This window comes from Equus przewalskii, chromosome 5 (genome assembly GCF_037783145.1).
Source record: "Equus przewalskii isolate Varuska chromosome 5, EquPr2, whole genome shotgun sequence".
Classification (NCBI taxonomy): domain Eukaryota; kingdom Metazoa; phylum Chordata; class Mammalia; order Perissodactyla; family Equidae; genus Equus; species Equus przewalskii.
In genome coordinates this window covers 69,590,816-69,609,221 of record NC_091835.1, presented here as the reverse complement: position 1 = coordinate 69,609,221, position 18,406 = coordinate 69,590,816, and the positions used below count along the sequence as shown (strand labels likewise).

The 18,406-nt window shown below is 46.8% G+C and overlaps 1 protein-coding gene and 1 long non-coding RNA gene across 3 annotated transcripts; one reads left to right on the top strand and one right to left on the bottom strand.

The window, feature by feature from the left end:
- Nucleotides 1-1,396: 1,396 nt before the first annotated feature.
- On the top strand, nucleotides 1,397-17,959 carry SMAGP (small cell adhesion glycoprotein). Of its 2 annotated transcripts, none has more exons than XM_008512308.2 (4): nucleotides 1,397-1,981; nucleotides 2,855-2,926; nucleotides 16,389-16,469; nucleotides 17,200-17,959. In XM_008512308.2, exons 2-4 carry the CDS (start codon nucleotides 2,893-2,895, stop codon nucleotides 17,376-17,378), a joined length of 294 nt encoding a protein of 97 aa, XP_008510530.1. In that variant the 5' UTR covers nucleotides 1,397-1,981; nucleotides 2,855-2,892; the 3' UTR covers nucleotides 17,379-17,959. The 2 variants fall into 2 exon arrangements, with proteins under 2 accessions (XP_008510530.1, XP_008510524.1); XM_008512302.2 differs by having other exon boundaries at nucleotides 1,398-1,986.
- Nucleotides 8,302-10,275, bottom strand: LOC103545716 (uncharacterized). Its single transcript, XR_543492.2, has 2 exons — nucleotides 10,018-10,275; nucleotides 8,302-8,895 (listed from the first exon to the last, which is right to left on the bottom strand). It is a non-coding gene; the product is annotated as an uncharacterized lncRNA (long non-coding RNA).
- Nucleotides 17,960-18,406: the final 447 nt, after the last annotated feature.

Here is an 18,406-nt window from a genome sequence, read left to right as displayed (position 1 = left end):
TTACCTGGTCTGTCAGTATTGTCCTTCACATTTCTGGAAGGCAGGGACTAGGTGATGTTCTTGCCATTAATTGTCCATAGAGATGGATACACATAGATGAGCCAGCCCTGGTCTAGTACTTAGAATTCGGGGCTCTCATCGCCATGGCCCAGGTTCATTTCCTGTCGGGGAACCACACCCCTCATCTGTCGGTTGTCATACTGTGGTGGCTGCAGGTTGCTGTGATGCTGAAAGCTCTGCCACCGCTATCTCAAATACCAGGAGAGTCATGGTGGACAGGCTTTAGCAGAGCTTCTAGAGTAGACAGACGAGGAAGAAGGACCTGGACACCCCTTCCCAAAAAATTGGGCATGAAAATCTGTGAAAAGCAGCAGAGCATTGTCTGAAGTGCTGGAAGGTGAGAGGATGTCGCAAAAAGAGCAGGCAGAGTTCAGCTCTGATGTACAGAGGGGCAGTAGGAGTCAACTGTCGGCACTAACAACCGATACGTCTTGGCTACATGTCCTTTCCTTTGCCTTTCTTGGTTGGATTCGCAGTTTCCAACACATGGGCTTTCTTTTTCCTTACTGATAACTGCTATGCCTTTAAAAATATATTTAAATAAAACGAATTTCATCAAATTCTTCTGTTTTTTTATTTCCTCTGTTTTTTACCAACCAAATAACATCTTTAGGAATGAAAGCCTTGCTTGTTTTGTCTTTTTTTCTCACACATGCCTCTATCCTCTGAGACTTTCTCTTTCATTCTTTGTTCCTCCCAAATGAACATGCATAAAACCTGTCCCTCTATCGATCTATATAAATATTGGTTCCAAACTTAAAGAACTCCTCACAGGACTAAGAAGTAAGCCCAGAAGCCTGTACCACTGGGATGGGAGGCAGAATAACCACAAGAGTTCTAACCCTAAGAAGAATTCAAGATAAGGATAGGTAGCATTTATTGAGCACTTACCGTGTGCCAGGTAAGGTTCTAATGCTTCAGATGTATTAACTCATTCCCACCCCCACAGTAACTCTGACACAGGTGTTGCCCCAGAGGAATGAAACCAGTGATTTGTCCAAGGTCAACAGCAGAGCAATTCCAGAGCCCACGTTATACTATTACATCCTTAGTCATTGAGTTCCTCATTAGTTTGGGAACATTTCCTGCCACCAAGAAGCAAGTCAAGAGATGGCTATAGTATGGCATTGATTAATAGTTAAATTGAGGCACTCACCAAGTGCTAGAATTGTGGCTATGAAATGGCTGCGCAGGCATTGTTACTTTCAGTGCCCCATTCAGGGATGAGGGCAGAGACTTAGAGACGTTAAATATTTTTCCCAAAGTCACTCATTTAACAAGCCACGGAGGTGGGACTGTTTGACTCCAAAGTCCACGACGCCCTTAACCTCTGCTCCACACTGTCCCAGATGCATGTGGGTCAGGGAAGATCTGGGTGGGGAAACTCTCCCATCCCCACCTCCTCTCCCTGCCTCCCGGCCGGACAGTGCCCACAAAGTCAGCTTACGTCCCGAACTTCTGGACACAGACCTATTGACGTAAAAGAGAGGCAAACGCAAGGAAATGTAACTTCCCGCATTTGCTGAAAGTTCACAGAACGTCAGTCGCGGGGAGAGCGAACCGATCCCAGTCAGCCCCGGGTTCAGATCCCCTGCCCTGTGGAGCCTCGGGGCGAGGGAGGAAGCGGCTCCGGATGGAGAGTAGAGTGACAATCGCAGAAGGAAAGGCAGCTCTTCCTCCCGGGGGAGCAGAGGCGGCCCGGCGGCAGAGGGAACCTGCAGAGGGCGGTTTCTCTCCTCTTTTCCTGTCCCACCCAGTCGGCCGGCCCCCAACCCCCACGCCCGGCCGGCCTCTGCCAGCTGCGCTCGTCTCCGCGGCGTCCTGGGCTCGGCGTCCCTCCGAGGGTCCCCGCGAGGCGCCCCCGCGCCCGTCCCCGGCGAGCTCCGGAGCGGCGCCCACGTCCCCGCGGCTCGTCCGACTGGTAAGGTGAGCGCGCGGGGAGGGGACGCGCCGGGGGGCCGGGCCGCCCACGCTCCCCGCCGCCACCGCGGCCACCGCGGCCCCGCGGGAGCTGCGAGCCAGAGCGGCCGGAGCTGCCGTCGCGGCGCCGGGGGGCGCGGCGAGCCCTGCCCGTGCGGGTAACGCGGGGCCGGGGGCGGCTCCTCGGGGCGGGCGCCGGCGTCCGCGGAGCGTCCAGGGGCCCGGGGCGCGGCCTGGGCCCAGCGGGGTTCGGCCCTAAGGGCCGGCTTGTGGGGTCCGGGCGACCGTGCGCGGCCGGCGCGGGGGACCACGAAGGGAGGTCCGCGGGGAGCGGGCCGAGCCGGGACCACGGGCTGTCACCGGCGGGCCGGAAGGCGACAGACGACCCTCACCTCCAGGTCCCCGGCCTGGCGCCCACTCGCAGGCGCGTCCCAGCCCCCAGCCGCACCTGAGCCGGGGCGCGCGGCCCGCCGCCCGGGCCTCTCCTGACCCCTAGTGGAGGCTGCGTCCGGCCCCCGGCCGTGAAAGAGCTGGGTACCTGGGACCGCGTTTGCATACCTTTGCCTAACTTTGTCAGGGCTTGAGAAATCTCTTAGGTAAATGTGGTGGCCTGTAAAAGGATCTCGGGGTAGAACGTTCACAGGTAACGCACCCCAAATGCGGGAGGTCTCGGATCTGCTCGGGTGCCTGCAGCCTGAGGAGATGTGCAGGGACACCGATAGAGAAGAGTTTAGGACCCGCTCCAGGGAGAAGAGAGGAAATGGGAAGAGACTCAGGAAAACCTGGCACCAAAGGCTTTCCTGGGATTTCCAGAAGTCTCCAGCCCCAGGCAGGGGCCCACCCACCTCATTCCTCTTTGTCCCTCTTCCTACAGATCTGCTCCTCCCTCAAGGTGACCATCCACTGGCTGCAATGGCTAGCCTCCTGACCACGCCTTCTCCAGGAGGTAGGTGAAGGCCTTTCCTACCGGAGAAAGGTAGAAACTTGTTCAACATCCCCTACCTTCGGCCCAGATGGGAGACCCTCCCTCCTCTCTCCCTGCCTCACACCGGGAAAGGTGCTGGGAGGAAGCAGAAGGCGATAAGAGCGGACGCTTTAGTGCCATCTGAATCTAAGTCTCAGGGACCTGGGCCAGTTCCTGGCACTACCACTTAAAGCTTTATGACCTTGAATGAGTTATCTACCTTCTAAGCTCCAGTTTCCTCATTTGCAAAGTGGGGGAAATAGTACCATCTTATGAGGTCGTTTGCGAGGATTAAGTGGGATAACCCTCGTAAACACCTAGCACAGAGTCTCATATCTAGTAAGCACTCAATAACATTGGTTATTATTATTGTGGGTGCTTGTTAGAAGCCCACCTTTTCCTGGAAAGGAATTCTGCCTGCTTTCTGATTCCACTCATCTGAGGACACACTCCAGCATCAAAAACCCGTGGTTCCCCAGAGCTGTGCTCAGGCAGGGATCTACCTCTCATCACATTGGGAATGGATTCCCACCTTTCATTTCATAAGCAAGCTGACCAGGACAAACCATCAGGTCTTCATGGATTGTTGTCATTATGTGCTAGTTAGCGTAAGAGGAACAAAACCTTGGTTGGTGGATACACCTTTATTTTCATATACACACACATTTGTCATTAGCACAGACATTCTCTGTTTTACTGCTGTGGAAACAGGTGAGTCACAGCCCCAGGGGAAGTCTAAGACAGCATCCTCTGTGACTGGTGGTACATGCAGTTCGGACTGTTGTCTGCTGAGAGATAAGAAAAGGGAGAAATGGGTGGAAGTCTACATTGGTCAGGAAGGGCTTCATGAGTAGGGAAAGGCTGGAGCTCTTTCCCTTGAAGGATGGATAAGGTTTGTACAGGCAAAGAGGGGTGCAGCAGGTATTCCAGATAAAGGGACGCATGTGTGTGAAACTACAGAAACTGCATGTCCCCTGGAAGGAGTCCTGGAGGAGAGAGCGGAGGACCTCAGGATAAACATGCCCATAGGGAAAAGAGGTGATGCTTGGGTAGCTAGCTGAAGGATTAGGACTTGGGCAAAAGGGGAACTATTTACATTCTTATTTTTGTCTTTTTGAATTTGTGGTAAGAGATACATAATATAAATGTTACCATTTTAACCATTTTTTGGTGTATGATTCAGTAGTATTAACATTCATATTGTGGGGCCAGCCCCATGGCCAAGTGGTTAAGTTTGCATGCTCCACTTTGGAGGCCCAGGGTTTCACCGGTTCGGATCCTTGGCACAGACCTAGCGCCACTCATCAGGCCATGCTGAGGCAGCGTCCCACATAGCAGAACCTGAAGGACCTACGACTAGAATATACAACTATGTACTGGGGGCCTTTGGGGAGAAGAAGAAAAAAAGAAGATTGAGAACAGATGTTAGCTCAGGTGCCAATCTTAAAAAAAAAATTCACATTGTTGTGCAACCATCAGCTACCATCCATCTCCAGAATTTTTTCACCTTCCCAAACTGAAACTCTGTATCCTTAAACAATAGCTCCCCATTCCCCTTCCTCCCGGTCCCTGGCCACCACCGTTATACTTTCTATCTGTATAAATTTGACTAGGGACCTCATAAAAGTGGAATCATACAATATTTGCCTGTTGTGTCTGGCTTATTTTACTTAGCATAACATCTCTGAGGTCTATCCATGTTGTACATGTGTCACAATTTCCTTTCTTTTTAAGGCTGAATAATATATATATCATTTTTAATATATTAACATATATATAATTTTGTTTATCCATTCATCCATTGATAGATACTTGGGTTGCTTCCACCTTTTGGCTGTTGTGAATAATACTGCTATGAGCATGGGTGTACAACTCTCACTTCGAGTTCCTTCTTTCAGTTCTTTGGCGTATATACCCAGAAGTGGAATTGCTGGATCATGTGGTAATTCTATGTTTAATTTTTTGAGCAGTTGCTGTACTGTTTTCCATAGCGGCTGTACCATTTTACATTCCCGCCAGCAATGCACAAGGTTCCAATTTCTCCACATCCTTGACAACACATGTTATTTTCTGTTTTTTGTTTTTTGGGTTTTTTTTATAGCAGCCGTCCTAATGGGTGTGAAGTGGTATCTCACTGTGGTTTTGATTTACATTTCCCTAATGATTCGTGACGTTGAGTCTTTTCACGTGCTTATTGGCCATCTGTATATCTTCTTTGGAGAAATGTCTATTCAAGTCCTTGCCCATTTTTTAATTGGCTTCTTTTTATTGTTGTTGAATTGTATATTTATATTCTTGACACAATGACCTGTCATACAGTCTCCTACCCACTGGGTCCAAGCAAATGTAAATTCAGAAACAGGAAGGGAGAAACCACAGACAGTGTGAGGGCTTGTGTTTTGAAGGATAGGATCACTGAGGGTCTTGACCACCTCTTCCCCACCTCCCCACCTCCTCACATCCCTTTACCCCAGTCAATCTATAAAGAGCTCCTAAAGGAAACATCCTTTGGGAATGTAGAAGGCCAGGGCTCATGATGGCCTGCCTGGCTCCTGGGCACTTTTGCCTCTGTAGGCCCCTCCCTCCGTTAAAAAAGATACATATCAAAAATTGTATTTTACAGCTACATTGATGTAAGGAAGAATAGAATATTAATATAGTAAAATCATTGATAGTTATATTTATAATTAATGGTTGATATAACAATATTACAATTTCCTTGACCTAAATCTTCCATTTTTTTCTTCCGATTTTTTTTTAAAGTTTGGCACCTGAGCAGACAACTGTTGCCAATCTTTTTTTTTCTTCTTCTCCCTCTGCCCGAAGCCCCCCAGTATATATATATATGTATATTCTAGCTGTAGGTCCTTCTAGTTGTGGCATGTGGGACACCACCTCAGCATGGCCTGATGAGTGGTGCCATGTCTGCGCCCAGGATCTGAACCGGTGAAACCCTGGGCCGCCGAAGCAGAGCCATGAACTTAACCACAGGCCCACGGGGCCGGCCCCGTCTTCTGATTTTAAAAGAAATTAAAATCATAACAATTAAAATCATTAAAAAACATTTCCTTGAGCCCCGAGAAGCAGTACTGTGGACCCCAGGCACCAGGCCTGCTGTGCCGAGTATATAAATCACCCTGCTGTAAGTAGGGTGGGGTGCACCCTGGCATTGTGGACTCCCCACTCCCCCCCCCACCGTGAAGCCAATCCCTTACCTCCTCATCACACTAGCTGCCCCCTAGGTTGTCCTCACTCTGTATTAGACGCTCAGCGTTTTTCGTCTTGCTTATTCCTCACCACAACCCTGTGAACAGGTTTTATTCTCATTTTACAGAAGCAAAAACTGAGGTTCAAGGAAATTAAGAAATTTTCAGAGGTTCAGAAATTCTCCCAAGGTCAGGTGGCTAACAATGCAGAGGCAGGATTTTGTGCCAAGTCTGTTTTATTACAAAGCCTGTGTTCTTTCCACCATGGTATACTGCTCTCAGAGTCTCACTCCACTCTGCTGGCCGTGGCGCATGACAGAGAAGGAAGGACAAAGGGAGCAGAATTCCAGGGCGGGTTCCCATGGAAAGGAGAATTGGGGGAGCCGCCCTTTGTTGGGCAGGTCTAGAGCAAATAAGTAGGTTGGCAGACTCAGGTGGCAAAGGATCTGATGCCCCAGTGATAAGAGATTTAGTCCCGGAACAAGGGCCACAAAGAAACCAGCCGGTATCTGGGTTAACAAAAGAAAAGGATAAGTGAGCAAAATAGCTCTTGAAGTTCCTTTGCTGTTGGTCAGGATTTGGGTGGAGCCTCAGATCTTGTGGTCCTCTGTCCCAGGCCTCCCACCTAAGAGAAAAACAGCGCTACAGTCTTTGTAAGCCTGAGAAGGGAAGGAAGAGAGTAATGTTGTTATTCCTTTGTTTGGACCAGGAGGCAGGAGAGAAATGGGGTAGGAATAGGAGATAATGGGGGGGAAGCTGTAAGCCATTTCCCCTGCTTTTATGCCAGGCTTCCTGAACTTAGTTTACTTAGTTGTTGTTTATTTTTTTCATTAAAAAGCTATTACACTACTCAGCCATAAAAAAGACAAAATCCCCATTTGCAACAACATGGGTGGACCTTGAGGGTATTGTGTTAAGCAAAATAAGCCAGACAGAGAACGACAAATACTGCTTGATTTCTCTCATATGTGGAAGACAAACAAACACATGGACAAAGAGAACAGATTAGTGGTCACCAGAGGGGAAGAGAGTAGATGGGTGGGCAAAAGCAGTAGAGGGGCACATATTTATGGTGATGGATAAAAATTAGACTCTTGGTGGTGAGCACAATGCAGTCTATGCCAAAACTGATAAATAATAATGTACACCTGAAATTACACCATGATATAAACCATTATGACCTCAATAAAATAATTGGGAAAAAAAAGAAGCTATTACATGCCCCTCAGGGAATAGCCTTCTAGACCTTTCCTATGTACATATAGGCACATATATATATATATGTGTGTTTATAGTTTTATTTTAATTTACTTTTTTTTACAAACTTGTAATCATATTACACATGCTGCCCTAGCAATTTACTTTGTTCATCTAACCATATATCCTGTCCCAGTAATTGCAGATCCACCACATTGTTTTTAACAACTGTATAGTGTTTCCAGAATGAATGACCTGTAATTTTTTTAATCATTCCTCTGCCAACGGACATTCAGATATGTGTCACTCTTGCAACCAGTGCTACAGTGGGAACCCTTTCCATTCTGCTGTAAAACTCAGAGAACCAAATCCAGTGGACGCACTTGGAGAGTTGGTGGTGTGTGGTGGAAAGAACCGTGGAATGGAGACACAGGATTTGAAACCATGCTCAGATAACTGCTGGGTGACCCTGGGCGGGTTGATGCTATCACTCTTAGGCTGTTTGGGGTATGTCCTTCCAGTGCCAGCTGCTTCTAGTGATCCCATTGTAAATCTTTTATAAATGCTGCTGCTAAGCTGTGGCTTCCTCATTCTTCCCCCATTTTACTTGTGAGTGGTTAGCTTCCGGGACCTAAGGGCAAGGAATCTGTTAAATTCTCATCTTGTTGAATTTGGCCCATTTCTCCAGTCATTTGAAATCCCTGTGTTTATCAGCTTGCTGGTTGCTTCCCTAGCTTTGAGTCTTTCACAGATTTGTGGATCCTTCCCTGGGTCAGCAGGGCTCTGCATTTACTCAAAGGGCACCCAGCCCTTCCACAGTAAGCCTGTGTGGAAGGCACCAATGAGTGGAACTCAAAACAAAAGATCTTGCAAAGAATTTAGTATTCACAATATTGAAAAAAGAAACCAAAAAACCAGAGTCATTATCATAAGGGGAAAATTACCTCATTAGACTTTCTTTTACTTGTTTTATGATTTAATATTTTTATTTTAAATTACATAAAGCTCTTAGTTTGGTCCTGGCATGGTTTGACATAATAATATCAATTCAAAAACAGAAAAAGTCAAATCCCAGTGGAAGAGCTGCTTAGACTGGCATTGCTCCATTCCTGGACAGTCAGTTACTACCCCAGTTGGTCCTGATAGCCAGGCTCTGTTACTCCACAAGGGTGTCATAAGCAGTCTTTTCACATGTTCTGTGATGAGACGCTGTCTACTCATGCAGCACCTTCAACCCTCCTTCAGCCCTTCCCCGTCCTCACTGTCAATTGATGACCTTGCATTCTACTTCTTGAGCAAATTGAAGTTCTCAGAAGAGGAGTGCTAAAGGCCCCCGCTCCCCCACTCACCTGCTCCCTCCTCTGTGCCCATGTGCACATTCGTAATGGACCATCTCTGCTCTGTCTGAGCCAGCCCCTCTGTTTGTGCACTAGACCCCACCCCTTCAAGGACAAGGTTCCAGCCACTGTCTTCCGATGCATCATCAGTTGTTGCCTCTCTTCTGAGTCATTCCTATCTGTACATAAACATGCTGTCACTTCTTCCCTCCTAAAAACAAAGCAAAAATAAACAAACAAAACTGGAACTCCCTTCTCCCTCCAGATACAGCCCCACTTCTCTGTTCATCTTTACAGAAAAAAAGAGTTTATCTGTATTCTGCCTCCAGTTGCACTCCTTCCATTTTTTCCTGAACCCGCTGTAAACCAAGGGTTTATACTTAGCACTTCACCAAAGCTGCTCTTGTCAGAGTCGTTCAAGACTCTGCATGACAAGACTCAGTGGCCCTTGTACTTGATCTGTTTGACTGCTACTTCTCAGTCTCCTTTGCTGTTTCTTCCCCGGGCTCAGTCCTTGGTCCTTTTTATCTGGACTTACTCACTTGGTGATCTCACCCAGGCTCATCGTCTTAAATATGCTGACTTTTTAAATCTCCAGTCCAGACCTCTTCCCGGATTCCAGTCTTAACATCTGCACTTGGATATCTAATAAGGAGTCATGTGCAAAATTGAGCTCTGGATCGTCCCTTCCAAATCTGTTCCTCCTGCAGGCTTCCCCCGCTCTGGTAACACCTTGCCTTCCCTCCCTCCAGTTACTCAGGCCCTAACCCTTGGTGTCATCCTTGACTCCACCCCACATCCTATCAGTCTTAGCTTCAGAATACATCCAGAATCCCTCCACTTTCTCACTGGGCTGTTGCTAGACCCAGTCAATGCTTTCCTGCAAACTAGGAGAAGGCCCCCTCTTGCTGTGCCCTGGTGCCGAGCACAACCTGCTTCTCCACCTCCGCACCTTCCCGCAGCCTGTTGCCCACACTGCAGTCAAAAGGATCCTTTGAAGTCAATTTCTGTTTCAATTACCTATTGCTACTTTTAGTGGCTTAAAAAGATAGCAATTGAGCCAGCCCTGATGGCCTGGTGGCTAAAGTTTGGCACGCTCCGCTTTGTTGGCCCAGGTTCTGGTCCCAGGCGTGGAACCACACCACTTGTCTGTCAATAGCCATGCTGTAGCAGCGGCTCACGCAGAAGAAATAGAAGGACATAGAATTAGAATATACAACTATGTACTGGGGCTTTGGGGAGGAAACAGAAAGAGAGGAAGTTTGGCAACAGATGTTGGCTCAGGGTGAATCTCTCCCAGCAAGAAAAAAAATAGCAATTCATTGTTTCTTACAATTCTATGAGTTGGCTGGGCACTCGTCTGCTGGCTTCACCTGGGCTCACTCATGCAGCTGCAGTCCGCGGGAAGGTCCCAGATGACCTCCCTCACACGTCTAGCAGTTGGGACTCACTGTCAGCTGAGCCTAGGGTGCCTCGGTTTTCCCCCATGTGGTCTCTCATCCTCCAGTAGACTAGATTGGGCTTCCTCACAACATGGTGGTCTTAGGGTTTCAGAAGTGCTGTCTTTGGAATTTCAGGCTCCACTCCAGACCTACAGAATCAGAATCTGCATTTTAACAGGGTCCCCAGGAGATTCTTTTGCACAGCAAAGTTTGAGAAGCACTGCTTTAAAATATAAATCCAATCATTCTCTGCTCAAAAACCTCTGAAAGGTTCCCCTCTCATTCACTGGAAAAGCCAAAGGCCCTCCATGGCCTACAACACCCATGTCACACAGCCCCCTTGACTTCATCTCATTCTGCTGTCTCCTTTGCTCCCTTCAAGTGACCTCCGTGCCGCGCCTTTAACCTGCCAACCGTGCGATGGCCCCAGGTGCTTTTCATATTATGGATAGCCCTGGCTGGAACTCCCTGTTCCCTTGGCCTGGAATGTTCCTCTCCCAGGTCTCTGCTGGTCTGCCCTCCTCACCTTCCATAGGTATTTCCTCAAGTCACCTCATCAGGGAGACTTTCCCTGACCACCCCAGCCACATCCTCTATGCCACATCCACAAGTCTCTATGCCCCTTCGCGCTTTTTTTCTACATAGGACTAATCAGCATCCAATATAGTATATCTTTTACTTATTTATCTTGTCTCTTGTCCGTCTTCCCCCTCTCAGAATGTAAACTGTATGGAGAAAGGGTTTTTTCTTTTAACTGTGGTAAAATTCTACAGAACATAAAATTTACAATTTTTAAGTATTTGGTTCTGTGGCATTAAGTACATTCACGTTGTTATGCAGCCGTCACCACCATCCGTCTCCAGAAATTTTTCATCACCCAAAACTGAAGCTCTATCTAAACAATAACTACCCCCTCCCGTCCTCCCATCTCCTGATAACTACTATTCTGCTTTCTGCCTCTATGAATTTGACTATTCTAGGCACCTCATATAAGTGGAATCGTATGATGTTTGTCGTTTTGTGACTGGCTTATTTCGCTTAGCATAATGTCTTCCAAGTTCATCCATGCTGTAGCATGTGTCCGAATTTCCTTCCTTTTTTTTAAATTTTATTTTTTAATTTTTTTTTTATTTTGTTTATTTTTTTAAAATTTTTATTTTTTTCGGATGAACATCATATTTCAAATTCTGGATACATTACATCATGTTCACCACCCGAACACTAATTATAGTGCATCCCCTCACATGTGACCCTAATCACCCCTTTTGCCCTCCCCCTCCCCCTTCCCCAATGGTAACCACCAGTCCAATCTCCAGTGCTATGTTTTGTTTTTTTTTCTGTTGTTTTTATCTTCTACTTATGAGTGAGATCATATGGTATTTGACTTTCTCCCTCTGACTTATTTCACTCAGCATAATACTCTCAAGGTCCATCCATGTTGTCACAAATGGCCGGATTTCGTCATTTCTTATGGCTGAGTAGTAGTCCATCGTGTATAAATACATCTTCTTTATCCATTTGTCCCTTGATGGGCACCTAGGTTGCTTCCAAGTCTTGGCTATTGTATATAATGCCGCAACGAATTTCCTTCCTTTTTAAGGCTGAATAATATTCCGTTGTATGTATATACCACATTTTGTTTATCCAATCATCTGTTCATGGACGCTTGAGTTGTTTCACTTTTTGGCTATTGTAAGTAATGCTGCCGTGAACATTGGTGTACGAATATCTTTTCAAGTTCCTGCTTGCATGTGGACATATACCCAGAAGTGGAATTGCTGGATTATATGATAATTCTCTTTAATTTTTTAAGGAACCGTGAGGGCATGGGCTTTTACCTGTTGTGGTCACTGCTCTATGCCCAGAGCCAAGGGCAGAGCCTGGGACAGAGTATACACGCAATAAATACTTGTTGGATTAACTTTTTAATTTCCCTGTCTGTGAATCTCAATCCAGGAAGGCTGTGTGGCTTGTCTGGCCCAGCTTGTTGGTAGTGGTCCTATACTAGCTCCTAATGCTTGCTGTTTCAAGATCAAGGCCCTTAAAGCAGGCCCTAGTAACTTGTTCTAGAATTTTGCTGGGAAACTACGTGAAGCTCACTAGTTGCTTACAGCATCTGCCTTCTTTCCATGGCCCCTGAGGCTCCTGGCCCCTCTCTCTCTTTCTCAGAAGCTCCTACATCACCAGTTGTGATCCCTTCACATGTTCTTTCAGCGCCCTTGCCTGTCATTTTTCTGGATCCCTTTTAGATTAGCCTGGCACTTTCTGGATTGCATCCCTTCCCTTGAGCTCACCAAGGCTCCTGCTGCTCCTTTAGTGCAAAAATCATTCTCTTTGATAGGAGACAGAGGCAAAAGGCCCCGGGGGGTTCTGCTTTCTGTTACCTCCAACCCGACGCCTTCAGACCCAAACAGCAAGCCTACTCCTTTCCCTGTTCTTGCTCCAAATATACTGCTTTTTAAATTGTCCTTCAAATTGTCTGCCAGCTCGAGCTATATAAAGCTTCCTGGCGCTGCTCTTCTAAGTCTCTGACAGCCTCTACTGTAAGCATTTCTGCCGTAAAACTTTATGTGCATTTGTTGAAAGAGTCACATTCCGAAATCACGTTACTAAAAATGGGCTTACAGGAAAAACAGGATTGGGGCAGACCACTCAAAACTTAGGAAACTTTGTAAGGAGGACCCTAAGACTACAACAAGAATCTCAATAAAAATATTGGCAGTTGAATCTCTGCCAGCATTTGAACCTCGAATCCATGTTGGTCCTTTGCCCCCTGAGCCCTGGAGAGTGTGGGATTCCTCCTCTTAGAAGTAGATTCCAGAGAGCCTGCACTTCCAGCAGAGACCATTGTCATCAAAAACAAAAATCTGATGTAGGATCTGCCTTCTTTATCCATTGTTTTCCTAGGGAAGTAAATTTCTGTGTACCTTCTTCATTTGTACTTATTGCTTCACCAGATGCCTTAATATAAATGGAAACCAAACAATAACTACATCTAAGGAAGGCACTTCTATTGAATTTTATGTTTCTTCAGGTCTTTCAATATTGCTGAAATGTTCTCTTTAGTCGTAGAAAGCTGGCCTCTGATCACATCAGACAGAAAGCTAGGGAAGTTGCGTATGAACCACCATGACTTCCGCATTACGCAGACCTCATTCCCTATTTACCAGTCGCCAATGAGCGAGTTCGTGTTGGAGTGCTCTGTGGCACCAGTCTGTAGTTGACTGTGGGCGTCTGCTTTTTCTTCTGCCTTTGTCCGTATCTTTTAACTTTCTGGAAAGCTTGTGCTGCCTCACAGTTATCTTTCACTACCTCTTCCTCTTTTTCCCTATTGGAAAAAAAGAAGAGGACAGTGGTAGGAAGGGTTAGTGTAAATACCTCGCTTGGCTTCTGGAGTGGGTGATCCTGGATTCGGATCTTGAATCCATCCACCGTCTCTTTAAGTGTAATACGAGGCATGTCACTTAACTCTCCCTGGGCCTCAGGGTCCACATTAGCAAATAAAAACACCTACTTTGAAGTTATTGGTATTGTGAAGATTAATAATTATGTATATAAAGCACCCAGCACAAAGCAGGGACTTACTAAGTGGCAGCTGTTAGAATTGGGATAATTTGCACAATTTCCCACCTGGGAATCATCTTCCCTCCCAGACTCCCTTTCCAGAGAGTCATATGGATCTGTTCTGCGAACCCTCACTACACTTCAGCTCCGTGGTGGGGTCCCTGGTTGACCTTAGCACTGCTGTTTTCCCAGCTTCTGTGACGGTGTCTCTGGCACATGGTAGGTGCAAAGTAAATTGTTGTTGATTGATTGAGCTGGCTCTTAGTCATCTTTACATTTAAACTTCTGTACATACATTATTCTTCTCAGTGCTCTATATCTCTTAAGTTCTCAAATGTTTAAAAAAGGCAGAGCTAAGAGCAGTTCTACAGACGTCTAGATCAATGGTGGGAAGATGGAGTGCAGCCTTGGGAGATTTTGGGGAGGAAAGTGTGTGTGGTGAGGGGCAGTCTGAGGCAAGGATCAGGTGGATAAATTTCAGGGCTTCTGTTTGATGGACGTCACAGTATAATCTCAGAAGTGACGTCTTATCACTTCTGCTGTAATCTCTTTGTTAGGAGCAAGTCACAGTCCAGCCTACACCGCGGGGAGGAGCTTACTCAAGAGTGTAAATAGCAGGGGTGGGGATCCTTGTGAGCCATCTTAGAAGCTGCCCGCCACACTCCCCTTTGACAAAGCCAGAAACTGAGGCTCAGAGAGGTTTAGTAACTTTCTCAAGGTTGCCTAGTCATATGCTGGGGCAGGGTTCAAACCCAGAGCACTTTCCCCTTTTAATCACTCAACGTATAAACAAAGTCACAGTCACCTTTGTTACCTATAGTCCCCATCAGTAACAGAGTGAATAGATGACTGAATCAAGAGATGTTGGTGTCGGCCCCATGGCCGAGTGGTTAAGTTTGCGTGCTCTGCTTCGGCGGCCCAGGGTTTCGCCAGTTCGGATCCTGGGCGCTGACACAGCACCATTCATCAGGCCACGTTGAGGTGGCATCCCACATAGCACAACTAGAAGGACCCACAACTAAGATATACAGCTATGTACTTGGGGGATTTGGAGAGAAAAAGCAGAAAGAAAAAAAAAGAAGATTGGCAACAGTTGTTAGCTCAGGTGCCAATCTTAAAAAAAAAAAAAGAGAGGTAACCATTCACCCCAGGCCACAACGTAGCTGAGTGTATCACCATTCCTAAAGATACAGTGCGGAACGGTAGAGAAGGGTTTCACCTGGCCTTGGGACCGGGAGGCACTCCAGGCTGCCCACCTCTGCTTACTCTGTTGTAGGACCAGGAGGGTTCACCAGGCCTCCCCTTGGCTTGTGTGAAAAGACCCCTCAACACCGTTGGTCCCTCTTAATACTGCTCCCAGGCTCACCAGACCACTGCTAGTGACTGAATTTCACTTGCCCTAGATGGAAACCTGAAGGCGTCAGGCCCTAGACAGGAACCATGCTCGTGCCCTGTGCTCCAGCCACACCGCCTTTGGAGTCCTCTTGTCTCAGAGCTTTGACCCAGGCTCTTCTCTGCCTAGAATGTGGGCCCCCACCACCACCCTTTCACCCCATAAACCTCTACCCCTGCTTCGGCTCCAAGCTCAAATCGTACTTCCTGGGGAGGTTGTTCCTGCTGTGAACTGGGGTGTGGTGGAGGGTGAGCTCTGTGAAGGCAGGCTGTGTCTGTTTTGCTCAGCATTATGTCCCCAGCGTGTCCAGCACAGACCCCGGCAAAGAGTGCAGTTAACGAGTGCTGCTGTTACTATTTACTGAGTGAATATTGAGCTGCCTCCTGTCGGTGATTCTAGGGCTGGCCAGCCTGTTTCCCCAGGATACCTCTGTCCTGCAGTAACTTTTGCTTGTTAGCTATTCAAACCGCTACACTAAAACGCTAACTAGGAGAGAACTGAAGCGCTTCCGACTTCCCACGTGAATACTTAGAAGAGGCTTGTGGAGACCACTCGTTTTGTAGTGTCCCGGCCCTGGGTAATGACTGTAGGGGTGGGACTGTCGGACTCAGGAGGACAGACAGACCAATAGCAGGAGGAAGTGTGGGATATATTTTAGTGCAGGAGAGGCCTTGCTTCAGAACTTTTCAAATTGCAGGGCCTACTCTAGAAGTGCAAAAAAAGGTGTTTTAATAAGAGAGGAGCATTATTTCATTATTTACAAATAATGTTTACAAAGATTTTGTAAGAACATTGAAGAAATGCATGTGCCATATAGTATAAAGTAAATATACATGTATATACACTCATCATTTGATCTCATTTATGTAAAAATATGCATTCCTAATAATAGCTTAATACTTACTGAGTTTACTTACTACATGTCACAACAAACCTATGAAGTAAGTACTATTATTTCCATTTTGCAGGTGAGGAAGCTGATGCACAGAGGGCTTAGGTAATTTTCCAAAGGTCAACCAGCTAGGGAAGGACAGAGCTCAGGTCCGAACCTCGTCGCTCAGGCTCTAGAGCCCATACTCTTAACCACTGCATTAGGCAGAGAGAAAATCCATGTTTGTTGGCTTTGGGTGGTGGTTTATTTTCTCTCGTATTCTTCAGGTTATTTATACAGATTTACCTTGGGAGTTGAATGATAAATTTTTGAATGGGGAAGAATGTGGGGAGGGTGAAATTTGAAGGACAAACATATATTTTAGAACAAAAGAATCCACCCTGTTTCCTTTTCCACTTTTCTAAATTTTCCAGAAGAACTGATAACCACCCCCATTCTGCAGGCCACTGAGGCCCGGTCCCCAGAAGCGGAAGCCAGCACAGCACTCATTGCAGGTAACAAAGGGTCTGAGCCAAATCCAAGGGACTTTCTGAGTTCAGGGGCTGGCTCTCTTACTCCAGAGACAGCCAGGAACCCACTGTGGTGAGCCAGGAGTTTCCCTATACAGAAAGCACCACAAATTAGAGACCAACTCCATTAACGGGCTCGTTTGGGCATGAAGGTTATCTTACACACACACATACACACACTCACACACGGCTATAAAAGACTCTTAGAGGCTTCGTGTCAGAGGCACTGCTAGTAAATGATAGGTTGGGAGGTGGCCACAAATAGATATAGGTGCATACGGGCACTACATTCAAGTATGGGGTAGGGATGAGGATGTGTGTGGTTTGTCAAGTGGGTGAGAAAGAGGATGGGAGGGATCAGAGAAACCCCCACAGGAGGCTATGTATTTAAAAAACCCTTCCTGTTGGGATAAGCTATTTCCTGTCTCCCTTCTTCCCGTTTCTATCGTAATCATCAGGAACTGGTTGAGGGGGCGTTCAGTTCTGTCAGAAATCAAAAGCCTTGTGTGCTTGGCCTAAGCACCAAGAGACTCCAGATATCACGTCCCACAGAACTTGGGCGGGGTGGGGGAATGTGGATCTGGAAATGGACGCTAGTTAACTAGAACAGGAGATCCTTATGAAAATTGAGGGAACCATCTAATTTGGGGACCCGTGAGTTCCAGAGACATCCTCAATGCTGAAACATCTCTGCATTTTCCCTCTCCTTCCCAAGTTGTTATCACCGTGGTCTTCCTCACCCTGCTCTCGGTCGTGATCTTGATCTTCTTTTACCTGTACAAGAACAAAGGCAGCTACGTCACCTACGAACCCGCAGAAGGCGAGCCCAGCGCCATCCTCCAGATGGAGAGTGACTCAGCCAAGGGCAGGGAGAAGGAGGAATATTTCATCTGAGTCTTGGCCCCAAGGAGCTAATCCAGGCTCCAGTGCTAACACACTAGTTAATTTATTAGGTGAAAGTTTTATCTGAAATGTGTAAGCAGCATTGATTGACATGGGCAAACCTGTGCTCTTTCAAGGACATAGGCCCAAATGCCAACATCACTGGCGCCAAGGACCAGGGACACAGAGAAAGCTGCTAATGATGTCTCTAGCCAGGCCTTTGTAATACAGCCCGTGTTTGTGACTGACCGGCAAGGTGGAGCTGTACCAGGCAGCGTTTGAGTATGTGCCCCGTCATCTTCACTTTTTTCACAGGTCAAAGGGAAGAAGAGAGTTAGGGTCACTGGCTGCTCCTCTGTTCCCCGCCTGGCCACCTAGTGACAGCCTGAGCGGACATATTGTCCATAGAAGTTCTTCCCAGAGACTGGATACCACAGGCCAGGCCAGGCCAGGAGGAGCAGGAGACCATGGAGACCGCACCTCCTAACGAATGTGCTACATTCCTTAATCTGAGCCCTTCCTTTCCATATTCCCCAACCACCTCCTACTTATGCTATTTTTATCAGAATTAAAAATTTTCATTGATACAGAAATTGGTGCAAGTAACAACTATCTTTTTGACTTATCCCTACTTAAACTTCAATGATATTTTCTTTTGCTTAAGTCCTTTGCCTGTGTTCTCTCCCAAGCAAAAAGAACCCTAGGGAAGTTTCTGGAACAGTCTCAGGGGTTTGAAACAAAAATGGTCCTGGGAGATGAATTGGTTTAGCCTCCATCCTGGCAAGGACCAGAATTTCCCAGACTCCATTCTGTGTAAACACAGAGGGAACAAGGAACAATCTACCTCCCACTTTTCTCATCAGTGTCCTTTAAATCAAGCTCAGAGAAGCTTCTTGGATCTATCTTCATCTCAAAATGAGGTACGTTTAAAAGGCACAATGTTTTGGTAAAAATCGTGAGCTCCCCAGATGTTAACTTTGGAATTAAGTTAAATCTCCTTTGAGGTCTTAAATGTATTGCCTCCATTGTCCAAGCTCAAT